Source organism: Nelumbo lutea, chromosome 8 (assembly GCF_056320005.1).
Source record: "Nelumbo lutea isolate HS-2025 chromosome 8, American lotus-T2T, whole genome shotgun sequence".
In the NCBI taxonomy this organism is placed as follows: domain Eukaryota; kingdom Viridiplantae; phylum Streptophyta; class Magnoliopsida; order Proteales; family Nelumbonaceae; genus Nelumbo; species Nelumbo lutea.
In genome coordinates this window covers 12242673-12257412 of record NC_142691.1, presented here as the reverse complement: position 1 = coordinate 12257412, position 14740 = coordinate 12242673, and the positions used below count along the sequence as shown (strand labels likewise).

The 14740-nt window shown below is 39.4% G+C and overlaps 1 protein-coding gene across 1 annotated transcript in view; it reads right to left on the bottom strand.

Moving 5' to 3' along the window:
• LOC148842756 (2-oxoglutarate (2OG) and Fe(II)-dependent oxygenase superfamily protein) overlaps window positions 1-14740 on the bottom strand; it is a 59428-nt gene that overhangs the window by 10670 nt on the left and 34018 nt on the right. Inside the window, exon 11 of the mRNA XM_088957260.1 lies at window positions 9438-9538. Coding sequence (XP_088813386.1) covers window positions 9438-9538 — 101 coding nt within the window. The remainder of the gene's footprint in view (window positions 1-9437; window positions 9539-14740) is intronic.

Genomic DNA, 14740 nt, shown 5'->3' with positions numbered 1-14740 from the left:
ATGCAGAGACAGGTAAGAAGGTTTGCCGTCTGAATAAAGCCTTGTATGGACTAAAGCAGTCCCCCAGAGCTTGGTTTGATAGATTCAGACAAGCCCTTGAAAAATTCGGCTATGTACAGGCCTAGTCAGACCATACATTGTTCATTAAAAGAGTAGACTCTTCTTTAACCTTGCTTGCTATATATGTGGATGATATTGTGGTGACAGGGAATGATAATAGTGAGATTGAGTCCCTCAAACAACTCCATCAAGAGTTTAAGGTGAAAGATCTGGGTGCGCTACGATACTTCTTGGGTATTGAGGTTGCTAGATCTAAACATGGGACCTTTATTTCTCAAAGGAAGTATGTTCTAGATCTGTTAGCAGAAACTGGAAAGTTGGGTGTCAAGCCTGCAGATACACCCATTGAACAGAATCACAAGATCAATGCAGAGGGTGGAGAGCCTCTTGAAGACAAAGCTATGTTCCAACGGTTGGTTGGAAAACTCCTATATCTTTGTCTCACACGACTAGACATCAGTTATGTAGTCAGCGTTATCAATCAATACATGCATTCTCCTAGAACTACTCACCTCCTTGCAGTTGAGAGAGCATTAACATACTTGAAGAGATGTCCAGGTAGAGGTATATTATTCAAGAATAATGACCACATGAAGATAGAGGTCTATACAAATGCTGATTGGGTTGGGAGTGCTGATGACAGGAGGTCTACCTCTGGATGTTGTGCCTTTGTAGGTGGTAACCTTGTCTCTTGGAGGAGTAAGAAACAAAGTGTTGTTTCTCGCTCTAGTGCTGAAGCTAAATATAGATCGATGGCTAATGGTGTGGCTGAAATCCTATGGCTGAAGTCATTACTTGAAGAGTTGGGTATTGATTATGAGAAGCTCTTGATGTTGTATTGTGATAATCAGGTTGCTATTAATATAGCTCACAATCTGGTACAGCATGACAGAACTAAGCATATCAAAGTTGATCGACATTTTGTCAGAGAAAGGGTTTCATCTCAAGAAGTGTGTCTTCCATATATCACCTCCAACATGCAGCTTGCAAATCTTCTCACCAAGGCTGTTCCAAGGAAGAAGTTAGAGGCAGACCTATGCAAGTTGGGAATGACAAATATCTATTGCCAACTTGAGGGGGAGTGTAGAGAACCCTGATGTGGACCCCACAGCTGTGGTCCCCACTGTGTTCATATGGCAACACAACATATATTCTTTGTTAGTTATGTCAGTGTTAGTTGGTAGTTATTTCAGTTTTGTTGTTACAGCTTGTTATTTCATCTTTATTATTAGTTTATTTGCCATGTAAGCATTAAGGGCAATTTTGCCTTTTTCTACAATTAGTAAACATATAAATATTAAGAGTGGGTCGGCAGATTAATTCAATTCGACCCTCTCTCTCCTTTCTAAAACCCTTTGTATACTTCTGCTTCTCCCTCTTTTCTCCTTCTATTCTTCTTCTTCTTTTCTCCATCTGAAACCCTTCTTACTTTTGGATTCAAGACTGATTGTAGTCTTGATCGACTACTCTTTTGATGCATGAACTTATTGATGTTTTATGAAGTTGTCCTATTTACTCAAAATTTTGTGTCTATTAAAGGTGTTAAAACTTTGAATGACTACAATCATCACAAAGCAGCCTATTACTTAATTCTCACCTATTGGCAATATCTCTTTTTATTGGTAATTGTTCACTTTTATTAATTAGTGATAAAAAAATGAATATTATATTGTTATATACAAGGAGATTGTGTCAAGAACCCCATTATCCATAGGTAGTTTCTTCTACCTTACCTATCTATCCTCATCGGCTTATATGCAATTCAAGAGATCATTTTCCCCATTAATCGCCCTCAATACAATCTCCCTGTTTACTCCTTGTTTGACTAATGCATCCACAAACAGTTTGCTGCTTGTCCACAGAAAGTTAGCTCCCAATCAGTGAATTAAAAGGCATGCCTCAAGCATGCCTAGGTGCACAGGTGAGGCGCATTTTAGGGTATGTGCCTTGCCTAGGTGCACAGGCAAGGCACATTTTAGGGTATATGCCTCACCTAGGTCCCAGGCACAACACTTTCAAAAGGCGTGCACCTGATGTGCCTAGGCTACACCTAGTGTGCCTTGCACTTCAGCCCAGGCGTGCACCTTTTGAAATTTTGCACAGGAATGCATAATGTTTAAAATTTGCTCAAGTGTGCCTTGCACCCTTGCCCTTGCCTCAAGGGACTTGGTACAAAGGCGACTCAAGAATCATGAACATGTAATGTTTAGCATCACATTAGCTATTTGAAGTAATGCAATTGGGAAAAGAATAAAGAGATTAGGAGTTTTACATGCTTGAATATGTTTTATATGTTATGCTTGATTTTATTTTTAAGTTTTCATTTTAAATATGTTTTGCATGTTATGTTTATGTATTTTAATTTGAGATAATAGGCTTTTTTAAAACATTTATTTTAAAATTTTAGTTTATGTTTTTAATTAATATTATGTTTAATTTTTTATTTTCATTTTTATTTTTTGCACCTTGCGCCTCGTGCACAAAATGCCCCTTCCACTTTTTTTTTGTGCCTTGCATTTTTAAAACACTGCTCTCAATTCACATGCCATTTATCTTCCCTTAAAATGTGCTTGCACTGCCATGTATATGGGTTATTATTTATCAACCTGACTATATGAATATAAGAAACCATTCCATAAGATGTCTCTATAGCTTGATGGCTTCCCTAGTTTCAGCCCCCGATGTAGAGGAAGTAGCTTGGCCCTTTCTGATTCTCCTTGGCCTATAGGCCCCAACCATGCACCATTATTATTCCTGAATGCTCCACCAATGTCTGAGATAGGAATGGCGACGGGGCGGGGCACCCCTCCCCGTAGCCAAAATCCCCTACCCTGTCCCTAGTAGCAGGGTAGCTTCGGAATAGGGCACCCATCCCCCATTGGGAACAAGGAATCCCTGAATTTTCCCCACCCCGAGGAAACTACCTAAAAATACATCAAATTTTAGAGGTATTTTAGAAATAGGATTATGGGAATTTGGGGGTATTTTAAAAATGTGATTAAAATAGTTTTCAAGGCGCCAAGGCGAGGCTAGGCGACAGGGGGCGCCTAGGAGATTTTTTTAAGTAAAAATCACATATCCTAGGGTAGTTCCTAGGTTCTATAACCAACTTTCTTTAATAACTATCCATAGTTTTCATAAGAAAATTATAAACTTCATGTTTAAGTCTAGAAAATGAACATATTTATAAGAAGAAAAAGAAGAAAGGAAAGAAAAATAAAAAAAATATAGGGCTCAACCCCTATTTTTGTTATAGGAAAAGAAAAGAAAAGGTGTTGATTAGACAAAAATTTAAGTTCTTCCCTTACTTATTGGTTCAGATTTTGAAGTCATTGAGGGTTCACTACAGCAGTTAGCAATGTTTGTGTTGATTAAACCCTAACAAATAAGAAAATAATAAAAAGAAATTAGTTTATAAACACAAAAAATGAATGTTTTTCTTTAATAATGTCCATTTTATAATTATAATCTCAAAAAATAACAATATTGTTGGAAAACGTGGGGTTACTGGTTCAGATCTGAAAATAGAATTGTATATATTCCTAGGATTGTGGAAGGATTGATTTAGAAAGTTTTTTCTTTCTATTTTTGTACTTTCTATTTTCTCTTCTTTCTATTTTTTCTTCTTTATGTTTTCTTTTCTTTCTATTTTTCTTTCTTTCTATTTATTGCAGCAGCTTACTGTATAAATACGCCTATTGGCAATAGAATGAAACATATCAGTATTCTACCATTCCAAAACATGGTATCAGAGCTCTTGGTTTGTCAACCTTGAGATTTTTCCGGCCTTCATTGCCAGTTTTTTGTGTTTTTCTCTTCTGGCCTTCAATGTTGATCTGTAACTAGAAGTGTTCCTTTATTTTCCTTTCCTGCTGGCCTTATTTTTCCTCCATTAACAATGTCCGACATGACTGCAACAAGTGCTCCTGTCCAAACCGATGAAGGAGCAACAAATTCTCATCCTCACACTGGTGATTTGCAAAATATTCAGGCAACATATAGACTGAATGGCCAAAATTACTTGAAGTGGTCACAACTAGTGCGTACCTATTTGAAGGGAAAAGGAAAAATTAGTCACCTCCTTGGAACAGGACCAAGGTTGGGCGAGCCAAATTTTGATGCTTGGGACGAAGAGGACTCCATGATTATGTCATGGTTGTGGAGTTCAATGACACCTGAGATCAGTGATACTTGTATGTTTCTTCCCTCTGCAAAGGCTATTTGGGATGCTGTCCGACAAACCTATTCCAAAGCCCATGATGTTGCTCGTGTCTATGAGGTCAAAGTGAAGACTGTGGCGGCCAAACAAGGGAGCAGAAGTGTTACAGAGTATGCAAATCTGCTGCAAAATTTATGGCATGAGCTTGATCATTACCGGGTTCTTGAGACAAAGTGCATAGATGATGCTGTGATCTTGAAGAATTTTATTGAAAGAGATAGGGTGTATGATTTTTTGGTCGGACTGAATGCTGAGTTTGATCAGGTCCGAATACAAATTCTTGGCAAAGAAGAAGTGCCTCCATTGAATGAAGTCATATCCCTTGTCAGAGTTGAGGAAAGCCGCCGTGGAATAATGCTTGAGCCTAAAGATCCCGAAGGCTCAGCCATGGTGGCAAGGGGAGGAAGTTATGGCTCAAAGGGTGAGAACAATTTGGCTCGTGACACAACCACCCGTGACTCTAACGATAACCTCTGGTGTACCTATTGCAAGAAGCCCAGACACACGAAAGATCAGTGCTGGAAACTTCATGGGAAACCTCCCACATCCAGCAAGGAATGGGGAAATCGAGGAGTTTCAAAAGGAGTTCAACAGGCCCATAATGTCTCCATAACCCCGCAGCAAGAACACTCAAGTCAGGGACCATTTAATGATGAAGAAATTGAAAGGCTAAGGTGCTTCCTGAAATCCTTGAAACCAGGAAGTGGTTCTACCTCTCTTGCTCTCTCAGGTGAGTCTTTATCTCTAGGATTACATGCCTCGGCTAGTGTTTTTCCATGGATTCTTGACTCTGGAGCTACTGACCACATGACACCCTCTTCACTACATTTTCTCACCTATACACCATGTCCTAGTAATAGAAAATTTTCTGTTGCTGATGGTTCTTTCACCACAGTGGCAGGGATTGGGAATATTCAAATTACTCCATCCCTATTACTTAAAAATGTGCTTCATGTTCCTAAGTTATCCACTAGCCTTATCTCTATATATAAACTCACCCAGGATGTGAACTGCAATGTTGTGTTCTTCCCTTCTTACTGTGTATTTCAGGACCAGGTTTCGGGGAAGAAGATTGGACTTTTTAAGGAAAGAGATGGACTCTACTACCTTGAAGCAACCAGCAAATCATCTCACACTGTTATGCATGTCACACACGAGTCATTCTTATCTACCTCCAATAAAGATTTAATTTGGCGTCATCCTCCATTTCCTATTTTAAAAACAATGCTTCCTTCCTTGTTTAAAGGAAATGATGTTGAAACCTTTCATCGTGATGTTTGTGAACTTGCTAAGCACAAAAGGATTTCTTTCCCAATCAGCAATAAAAGATCTTCAACTCCTTTTTATTTGATTCATTCGGATATATGGGGCCCTTCTCAAATTCCCAACATTACTGGTTCCAGATGGTTCGTCACCTTTATTGATGATTGCACTAGGGTCACATGGATTTTTCTTCTTAAGTCTAAATCTGATGTGGGTACGATTCTTCCCAACTTTCATAACATGGTCCAAACTCAGTTTGGTGTGAGAATTAAAAGGTTTCGATCTGATAATGCTATAGATTATTTTAATCAGAATTTGTCCCCATTTTTTCAGAAAGAAGGCATTGTGCATGAATCCTCCTGTGTTAACACTCCCCAACAGAATGGGGTAGCTGAGAGAAAAAATGGCCTTCTTTTGCAAACCACCCGAGCCTTTCTCTTTCAAAATCAGGTGCCAAAACAATATTGGGGGGAAGCTGTCCTTACTGCTGCCCAACTGAAGCCCAATACAACTCAGAAAGGTTATAAATGTTATCATCCAGCCACCAGAAAATTCTACACCTCCACCGATGTCACATTTGAGGAAGGAAAATCTTTTTTCACTCAACCTTATCTTCAGGGGGAGCCCTCATTAATGGAAGATAAGGCCTCGGATCTACTCTCCCTAGATGTATTACCTTCCTCACAGACATTCAATCGTCAAGAATCACATCCCTTTGAGTCACATTCCTCTGAGCCCCACATTCCCGAGTCTCAACAAGAGTCAAACAACCCGACCATTGAACCAAATTCGGACACTGTTAACCCCACGAATGATGTGCATGATAATGTGAGATATATGCAGGTTTACTCTAGGAGGAAAAATCCAGATCCTCAACCTGTGCAAATCCAAGATTCAATTCCTAATCCAGATCCTGAACCTACACCTTCACAGTCTGAGTATGAGTATGACCTACCTATTGCACTGAGAAAAGGAACCAGAGAATGTACCAAACGCCCATTGTACCCTTTAGCCAAATATGTATCATTCCAAAGATTCTCTAAATCCCATAAAAGTTTTCTAGCTAGCCTTAACACTATTCCAATTCCTAATACTCTAGCCGTGGCACTTTCTAATAAGGAGTGGAGAAAAGCCATGAGAGTGGAAATGGAGGCATTAGAAAAGAACAACACATGGGAAGTTGTGGATCTACCAAGAAACAAGAAGATGGTAGGTTGTAAATGGGTGTTCACAATTAAGTACAAATCTGATGGGTCATTAGAAAGGTACAAAGCACGCCTGCTAGCCAAGGGATATACACAAACTTATGGGGTAGATTATCAGGAGACTTTTGCCCCAGTAGCTAAAATGAATACAGTAAGGGTGTTACTGTCGTTGGCTGCTAACTATAATTGGGATTTGCAACAGTTTGATGTAAAAAATGCGTTTCTCCATGGTGATCTAGAAGAGGAGATATACATGGACATTCCACCGGGTTTTGGAGAAGGCATTAAAGGGAACAAAGTTTGTCGGTTGAAGAAAGCACTATACGGTCTCAAACAATCTCCGAGAGCATGGTTTGGAAGGTTTACGAAGGTAATGCTGAGTACAGGTTACAAGCAAAGTCAAGGTGACCACACATTGTTTATCAAACACACAGCCTCAGGGGGAGTTATTGCACTATTAGTCTATGTGGATGATATAATTGTTACTGGGAATGATAAAAAGGAGAAGGAAGCATTGAAAAACTGACTTGCCAGAGAATTTGAGATAAAAGACTTGGGGAGACTAAAGTATTTTCTCGGAATTGAAGTTGCACATTCTATTATCTCTCAACAAAAGTATGTTATTGATCTTTTGAGAGAAACAGGAAATATGGCATGTAAACCAGCTTCCACGCCTATAGATCCCAATCATAAACTTGGAGAAGCCAACGAGAATGCAAGTGTAGACAAGGAGATGTTCCAAAGACTAGTTGGAAAACTCATTTATCTTGCACATACACGACCGGATATTGCATATGTTGTAAGTGTAATAAGTCAGTTTATGCATAATCCTAAAGAAGTTCATCTGCAAACTGCTCATCGAATTCAGCACTATTTCAAAGCCAATCCAGGAAAAGGAATTTTATTCAGAAGAAATGGAGGACTGACTCTTGAAGCATATACAGATGCCGATTATGCAGGATCTCCAGTAGATAGATGGTCCACTTCTGGTTATTGTACCTTCTTAGGAGGAAACTTAGTCACTTGGAGGAGTAAGAAGCAAAATGTAGTGGCTCGGTCAAGTGCAGAGGCAGAATTCAGGGCTATGGCACAAGGAGTGTGTGAATTACTCTGGTTGAAGATAATTTTAAAAGACCTGAAGATTCCACGAGAAGAGCCTATGAAACTATATTGTGACAACAAGTCAACCATCAATATTGCTCACAATCTTGTTCAACATGACAGGACAAAGCACATCGAAATTGATCGAGGCTTTATAAAAGAGAAACTGGACAGCAAGTTGATTTGCACTCCCTATGTGTCTAAAAAAGGACAACTGGCCGATGTACTTACTAAAGGGCTCAATAGTACAGACTTTCGGAGAATTATAGCCAAGCTGGGAATGGAGGATCTCTATTCACCAGCTTGAGGGGGAGTGTTGGAAAACATGGGGTTACTGGTTCAGACCTGAAAATAGAATTGTATATATTCCTAGGATTGTGGAAGGATTGATTTAGAAAGTTTTTTCTTTCTATTTCTTTCTTTCTATTTTTGTACTTTCTATTTTCTCTTCTTTCTATTTTTTCTTCTTTCTGTTTTCTTTTCTTTCTATTTTTCTTTCTTTCTATTTATTGCAGCAGCTTACTGTATAAATACACCCATTGGCAATAGAATGAAACATATCAGTATTCTACCATTCCAAAACAAATATAAAAGTATTTTATTACACAGTATGCAAAACTGCTTAGCGACTGGGCGAGGCGAGCCTCCAAGGGTGCCTTGTCGCCTAGGCATCACGTCGCCTTGACAACTATGGTGATTGGGTTCGGGGAATCATATGCAAACCCCATCCCATCCCTGATTCAGGGGGCAAAAATATTTTCCTTGTTCCCACCCTGTCCCCATTAAAGATTGAGGACAACCCACCCCATTTGGGGCAGAGCAGGGAAAATTGTCATCCCTAGTCTGAGGTCCCTGGATTGCCCACACTACTCCCATCAAAATTTAGCTTTATTTAACACACCATAGAGAAGTATAAAAAGCATATGATCTTCAAATGTAAAATAACTTCTGAATTATTGAATGAAAATAGGCCTAAAGGCTTTTGAGTTTCTTGAAAATCTTCTGGTTATTAATTTGGCACCTTGCTAGAGGTTTACCTAGGTTTATATCTAAGAAACCTTGGTTTTGATGGTGATGAAAAGTACCTTTGTACTGTTATTCTTGCAATATTGATTTGATTGCTCACTCATCAAGTTCCAACTTTTACTTAGAATCCTTAATGTTATGGGGCCGCTAACATAACAAATAATTTCAGTTTCTTGCAATTGGTTAACAAAGATACTAAATGGGATATAACTTAATTTTAGAAAATTATATTTTTATGTACTAAAATCTCTTCCATAATTTCCTTTGTCGTATCATATAAATTGTTAAGTCAGAATGGAATTCTACTGCCTCCTAAAAAACCATAGGAATATAATTACCAGAAATTAATTGGAACCAAACCAGCAATATAAATCCACAAATGCTATTTAAGAAACACAAATTAGAACAACTGGTTAGCCCATTCACCATTAATAAATTCCAGTGAATAATCTAGAACAAGTAATTTTCACAGTGGAACTAAATAGGTTTTTGCAAGTATTACTACAAAGATGATACTTATTTAGGCTTCACATTGGCAAAACCTCAATGAAAAGAAGGTATACCTTGACAATTTGATTAGTTCGCGTTTTAACATAAAGGCCAGCAGCACTATCAGGACAAGGTACTTCTACACCATCTCTCATAAACATCCCACAGGTAAGACCTACATACAAAATCTAAGTAGAATTAGAAACTCAAGAAAAAAAATGTGATTTTCTATGTTTTAGTAATTTCTAGTTTCTTTACATTGAGCTAGATCTAGTAGGATTAGTGAAGTGGTATCAGAGTTGTTTTAGGGTTTAGAATCCTTAAGTTTTCCTATGGGTTTGTCGTAGTTTTAAAGCAATTGGAAGTTGTTTTGGGTCAATTTCATAGTCCAAATTATAGTCTGTAAAGGGGCATCCGAGTTCTCATGGTTAGTCTATAAATAGAGCCATTATAATTGCAATTTAGAGGAGTTGATTTGATGAAATACAGTTCGATTTAGTGAATTTTGTTTGTTGCCAGGAAATTCACTCCCCCCCCCCCTCTCTTATCTGTTTTTCTAGGTTATCTATCTATTTGCTGTTTACCTTAACAGCAAGTAGGAATATAATCAGATTGGATTCAGATCGGATTCAGCTACATCCAAATCCAATTCGATTATTGATATTCCAAATAAGAACCCAATCCGATTCCAATATTTTGGATCAGTTTCAGATTTAATCCAACCCCACTCTATTGTGATTAAAATAAAGAAAAACTTTTAAAAATTAATTATTTTTAATTTATACATTATATAAAAATGTATGTAAATATAGAATATCATACATAATATCTATGTATATGCATTATTAAATTACATATAATCATACTTGGATTTTTATCAAATCAGGTGGGGTCAAATTTGTATCTGATTCAATTACAAATAGATGCCGGTTTTAACATCGAAATCCAAGTAATCAGATTAAATGTTGGATCGGGTATCAGATTTCCGGAGTCCATTGACAGCCTTAACAGCAAGAGTTCTTCTCTCCCTTTCTAATCTCTTGCTCATTCTTTGGTGGACTGCAAGTTGTATACTTGCTTCTCCATCCCTATTCTTCATCCTTAATCACCCAAAGTCCCTCCACCCCACAAAGCCCACACCAGATCTGAAATTCATATGACATCTACTTTGTCCTACATCATCTACTTTGAGCAGGAGACCAAGAAGAAGAAGAAAAGAAGGAGAAAAGAAGAAGAAAGAAGGAGAAGAGGAAGAAGAATAAGAGGCAACTGAGTTAAGGCCTCAACAAAACTTAGCTTCAGTCGAGTGAAGCTTTCTATTTATACTGTTCTGACCGTACATAACAATATGTATACATAATTACAAAAATACCCCTGCAGATACTAAGCTTGTGTACAGTACATATAATACACCTGATAACACTCCCCCTCAAGTTGGGGCATAGATATCAATCATGCCCAACTTGTCACAGAGACCTTGATGTCTGGAATAGTTTAGCCCTTTTGTAAATAAGTCTGCAAGTTGGTCTTCAGAGCTGATGTATGGAGTGCATACTTCCCCTGTGATGATTTTCTCTCTGATAAAATGCTTGTCAACTTCAATGTGCTTTGTTCTATCATGTAGAACCGGGTTGGCAGCAATACTGATAGCTGCCTTGTTGTCACAAAGTAGAGTCATGGGTTTACCAACTGGAAAACCCAACTCTCCCAATAGATTCTTTATCCACATACCTTCGGCTACTCCGTGTGTCATTGCATGGTACTCAGCTTCAGCGCTGGAACTAGCTACCACGGTTTGCTTCTTACTCCTCCAAGTAACAAGGTTCCCTCCTACAAAGGTGCAGTAACCACTAGTAGACCTTCTGTCACTTTGAGATCCAGCCCAATCCGCATCTGTGTAAATTTCAACCCTCAAGTGTCCATGCTTCTGGAATAATAAACCAACACCCGAGAACTTCTTAAGATACCTTAGTACTCTCTCTACTGCTTCAAGATGGGTGGACCTAGGTGCATGCATGAACTGACTGAGGACACCAACAACATATGCTATGTCTGGACGAGTCATAGAGAGGTACAACAATCTCCCTACAAGCCTCTGAAATTGCTTCACATCCTTAAGTGGTTCACCTTGACTGTCACTTAACTTATGGTTGGGATCAATGGGAGAGTCAGCTGGTTTAACTCCAATCTTTCCAGTGTCCTTAAGCAAATCTAGGACATATTTCCTTTGAGAGATGAAGATACCCCTTTTTGATCGGGCAACCTCAATCCCAAGGAAGTATTTGGCAGGACCTAGATCTTTCACCTCGAATTGAGTAGCAAGGAAGCCCTTCAAACTTTTAATTTCATCCTTCCAGTCACTAGTAACAATTATGTCATCCACGTATACTATTAGGGCAGCCATTTTACCTTCTACTCTTTTTACAAACAGTGTGTGATCTGACTGACATTGCTTGTATCCCCTCTTCTGGACTGTAGTATGAAGTCTACTGAACCAAGCCCTTGGAGATTGCTTCAGCCCATATAAAGACTTCTTCAACTTGCACACCTTTTGTTCACTTCCTTGAGCCAAAAAACCAAGGGGTTGAACCATATAAACTTCCTCTTCAAGGTCACCATTCAAGAAGGCATTCTTGATGTCAAACTGATGTAGATCCCAATTCAGATTGGCAGCAAGAGAGAAAAGGACTCTAATAGAGTTCATTTTGGCAACAGGTGCAAAGGTTTCTGCATAATCAACCCCATATACTCGAGTGAAACCCTTTGCCACTAAACGAGCTTGATACCTCTCCACGGTTCCATCAGCCCCATGCTTAACAGTGAACACCCATTTACATCCAACTGGATCCTTTCCCTTAGGGAGATCAACAAGTTCCCATGTGCCATTCTTATGAAGAGCATCAATTTCTTCCTTCATGACCTTCATCCATTCTGGTACTGAAAGAGCTTCTACCACATTCTTGGGAATAGGGATACTGTCAATGGAGGTAAGAAAAGCACGAAATGAAGGTGAGATGTTCTCATAGGAAACAAAGTTGGAAATGGGGTGTTTGGTGGTGCACGACCTAACACCTTTCCTGTGGGCAATGGGAAGGTCAAAATCATTAGCAACAGGGAGGTTGGGAGTCAAGTTACCTGAGTGAGTATGATCTTCCCCCAAGGAATTTGATGGCATTTGAGGTACGGCTTCTGGATTCTCCTCAGCTCTTGAACCTGATTGGCCTTTACGACGACGAGAAAAAACCCAGAAAGGTGGAGGATTAGAAGGAAGAAGGGGAGAAGGAGAAGGAGTAGGAAGAGGAGGAAGTTGAACCAATTTCTCCTCATACCTACACTCCCCCTAAGGAGAAACAGGAAAGAAGGGCTCATCCTCAAAGAAGGTAACATCCATGGAGACATAGAATTTCCGTGAAACAGGATCAAAGCAACGATACCCTTTCTGAGAGAATGAGTAGCCAAGAAATATGCATGGGATAGCATGAGAGTCCAATTTTCCTCGGGTGGGGGAAAGGTTTTGGACAAAACACTGAACTCCGTGAGGTCACTATGAAAAAACTCTTTTGCATTGTCTGATTGAAATATTTGAATTTCGGTCTGAAATTGGGTGAAGACCATCCGCTGAAAATCTTGGATAATTTTTGGTACTTCCTCACGGTTTCGCATTGGATATACCCAAGTGTATCTGGAATAATCGTCAATGAAGGTAATAAAGTACTCGTAGCCACTCTCAAAAGGTGAAGTAACAGGGCCCCACACATCCGAATGCACAATGTGAAAAGGAAACTCAGATTTACTATTTCTTTGAGGAAATTGAGTTCTACAATGCTTGCTTAATTGACACGTTTGACAAGAAAAATTGGAAACAGACGCAGACTTACACAGTTCTGGGAAAACAACTCTCAACGACTCAAAAGACAAGTGAACCAAACGACAATGCCATAAATACATTTTACTCTTTTTGAACTGACTCATAGACTCTGTAACAAGAAGGCCAGTCGTATTCTCCAGCATATAGAGTCCATCAACCATACGACCCCTACCAATCGTCCTCCCTGAGGCCAGATCCTGAATCACACAATAGGAAGGGAAAAAAGTCACGGAACAGTTTAAGGAATTTGTAACACTACTGACTGAAAACAAATTCATAGGAAATTTTGGAACATGAAGAACATTAGAAAGAATAAGGCCAAGGGGAAGAGAGAGAGTTCCTTGACTAGCTATGGGAGAAAATGATCCATCAGCTAGTCTCACTTTATCTCTTCCGGAAAGGGAGTGATAAGTTTGGAAGAAAGAAGACATACCAATCATGTGTATTGATGCTCCAGAATCAATGATCCATGGAGAGTCAAGGTAGTGAGAAGCAACATGGAAAGTTGTGGCAGGATTACCTGATGTGGATGCAAAAGAGGTGGTGGGAGGAGCATCCATCTGGCAAATTGTTCTACCATAAAGCTCCAAATGGTCACGGAAGGAGTTGACAATATCCTCCCTTGGGTCGGATCCATAGTAGTTATGTTGGCCATGTGGTGGTTGAGTCACAGTGGAGGTGGAGGGCTGATTCTCCCGAGTAACCATATTGGCCATGTGGTGTTTCTTGGTACCTTGCTGCCCGGGTCTTCTAATACCATCTGAGCCTTGCTTCTTAGGTAAATCCTGAGCCCACTTCGGTTTCCCATGGAGACCCTAACAAGTATCTTTGGTGTATCGGGGTTTCTGACAATTAGTGCACCACAATTTTTCCTTATCTTCTGCTTTCTTCTGGAGATCCCCACTCTTGAAAGAAGGTCCACCACTAGTAGAGGGACCCCCCTTTGTCGCCAACATAATTGCATCCCCTCCGGTGTTGTTCATCAAGTTCCTTCTACTCTCTTCAGACTGGACAAGAGCATAGACCTCCTGAATTGAAGGAAGATCCTTAGAACTTAGAATTTGTACTCTGATGGGTTCATAGATAGGATTGAGACCATGTAAAAAGGCAAACACCCTTTGCTGTGAGACAAGTTTCTTATACAATTTTGCATCTTCCTCACACTTCCACTCAATGTTCTGGTAATGGTCCATCTCCTTCTAAACAGTTGTCAGGTCAGATTAATAAACTGATAAACTCCTCTCCCCCTGTTTATAAGTAGATGAAGCTGCTTGCAGTTGATAAATTTTGGCATAGTGTCGAAGTTCAGAATATGTGGACTTTGCCTGATCCCATATCTCATTTGCAGTTTCAGCCCACATGAAGTTCTTCCTTATTTGCGATTGCATGGAGATCAAAAGCCATGACATAACCATACTGTTCTCCTGATCCCATTTATCATGTTCTGCATCTCCAGAAGGTGGTTCTTTGATTCTTCCATTTATGTAGCCTACTTTTCCCCTTGCAGTT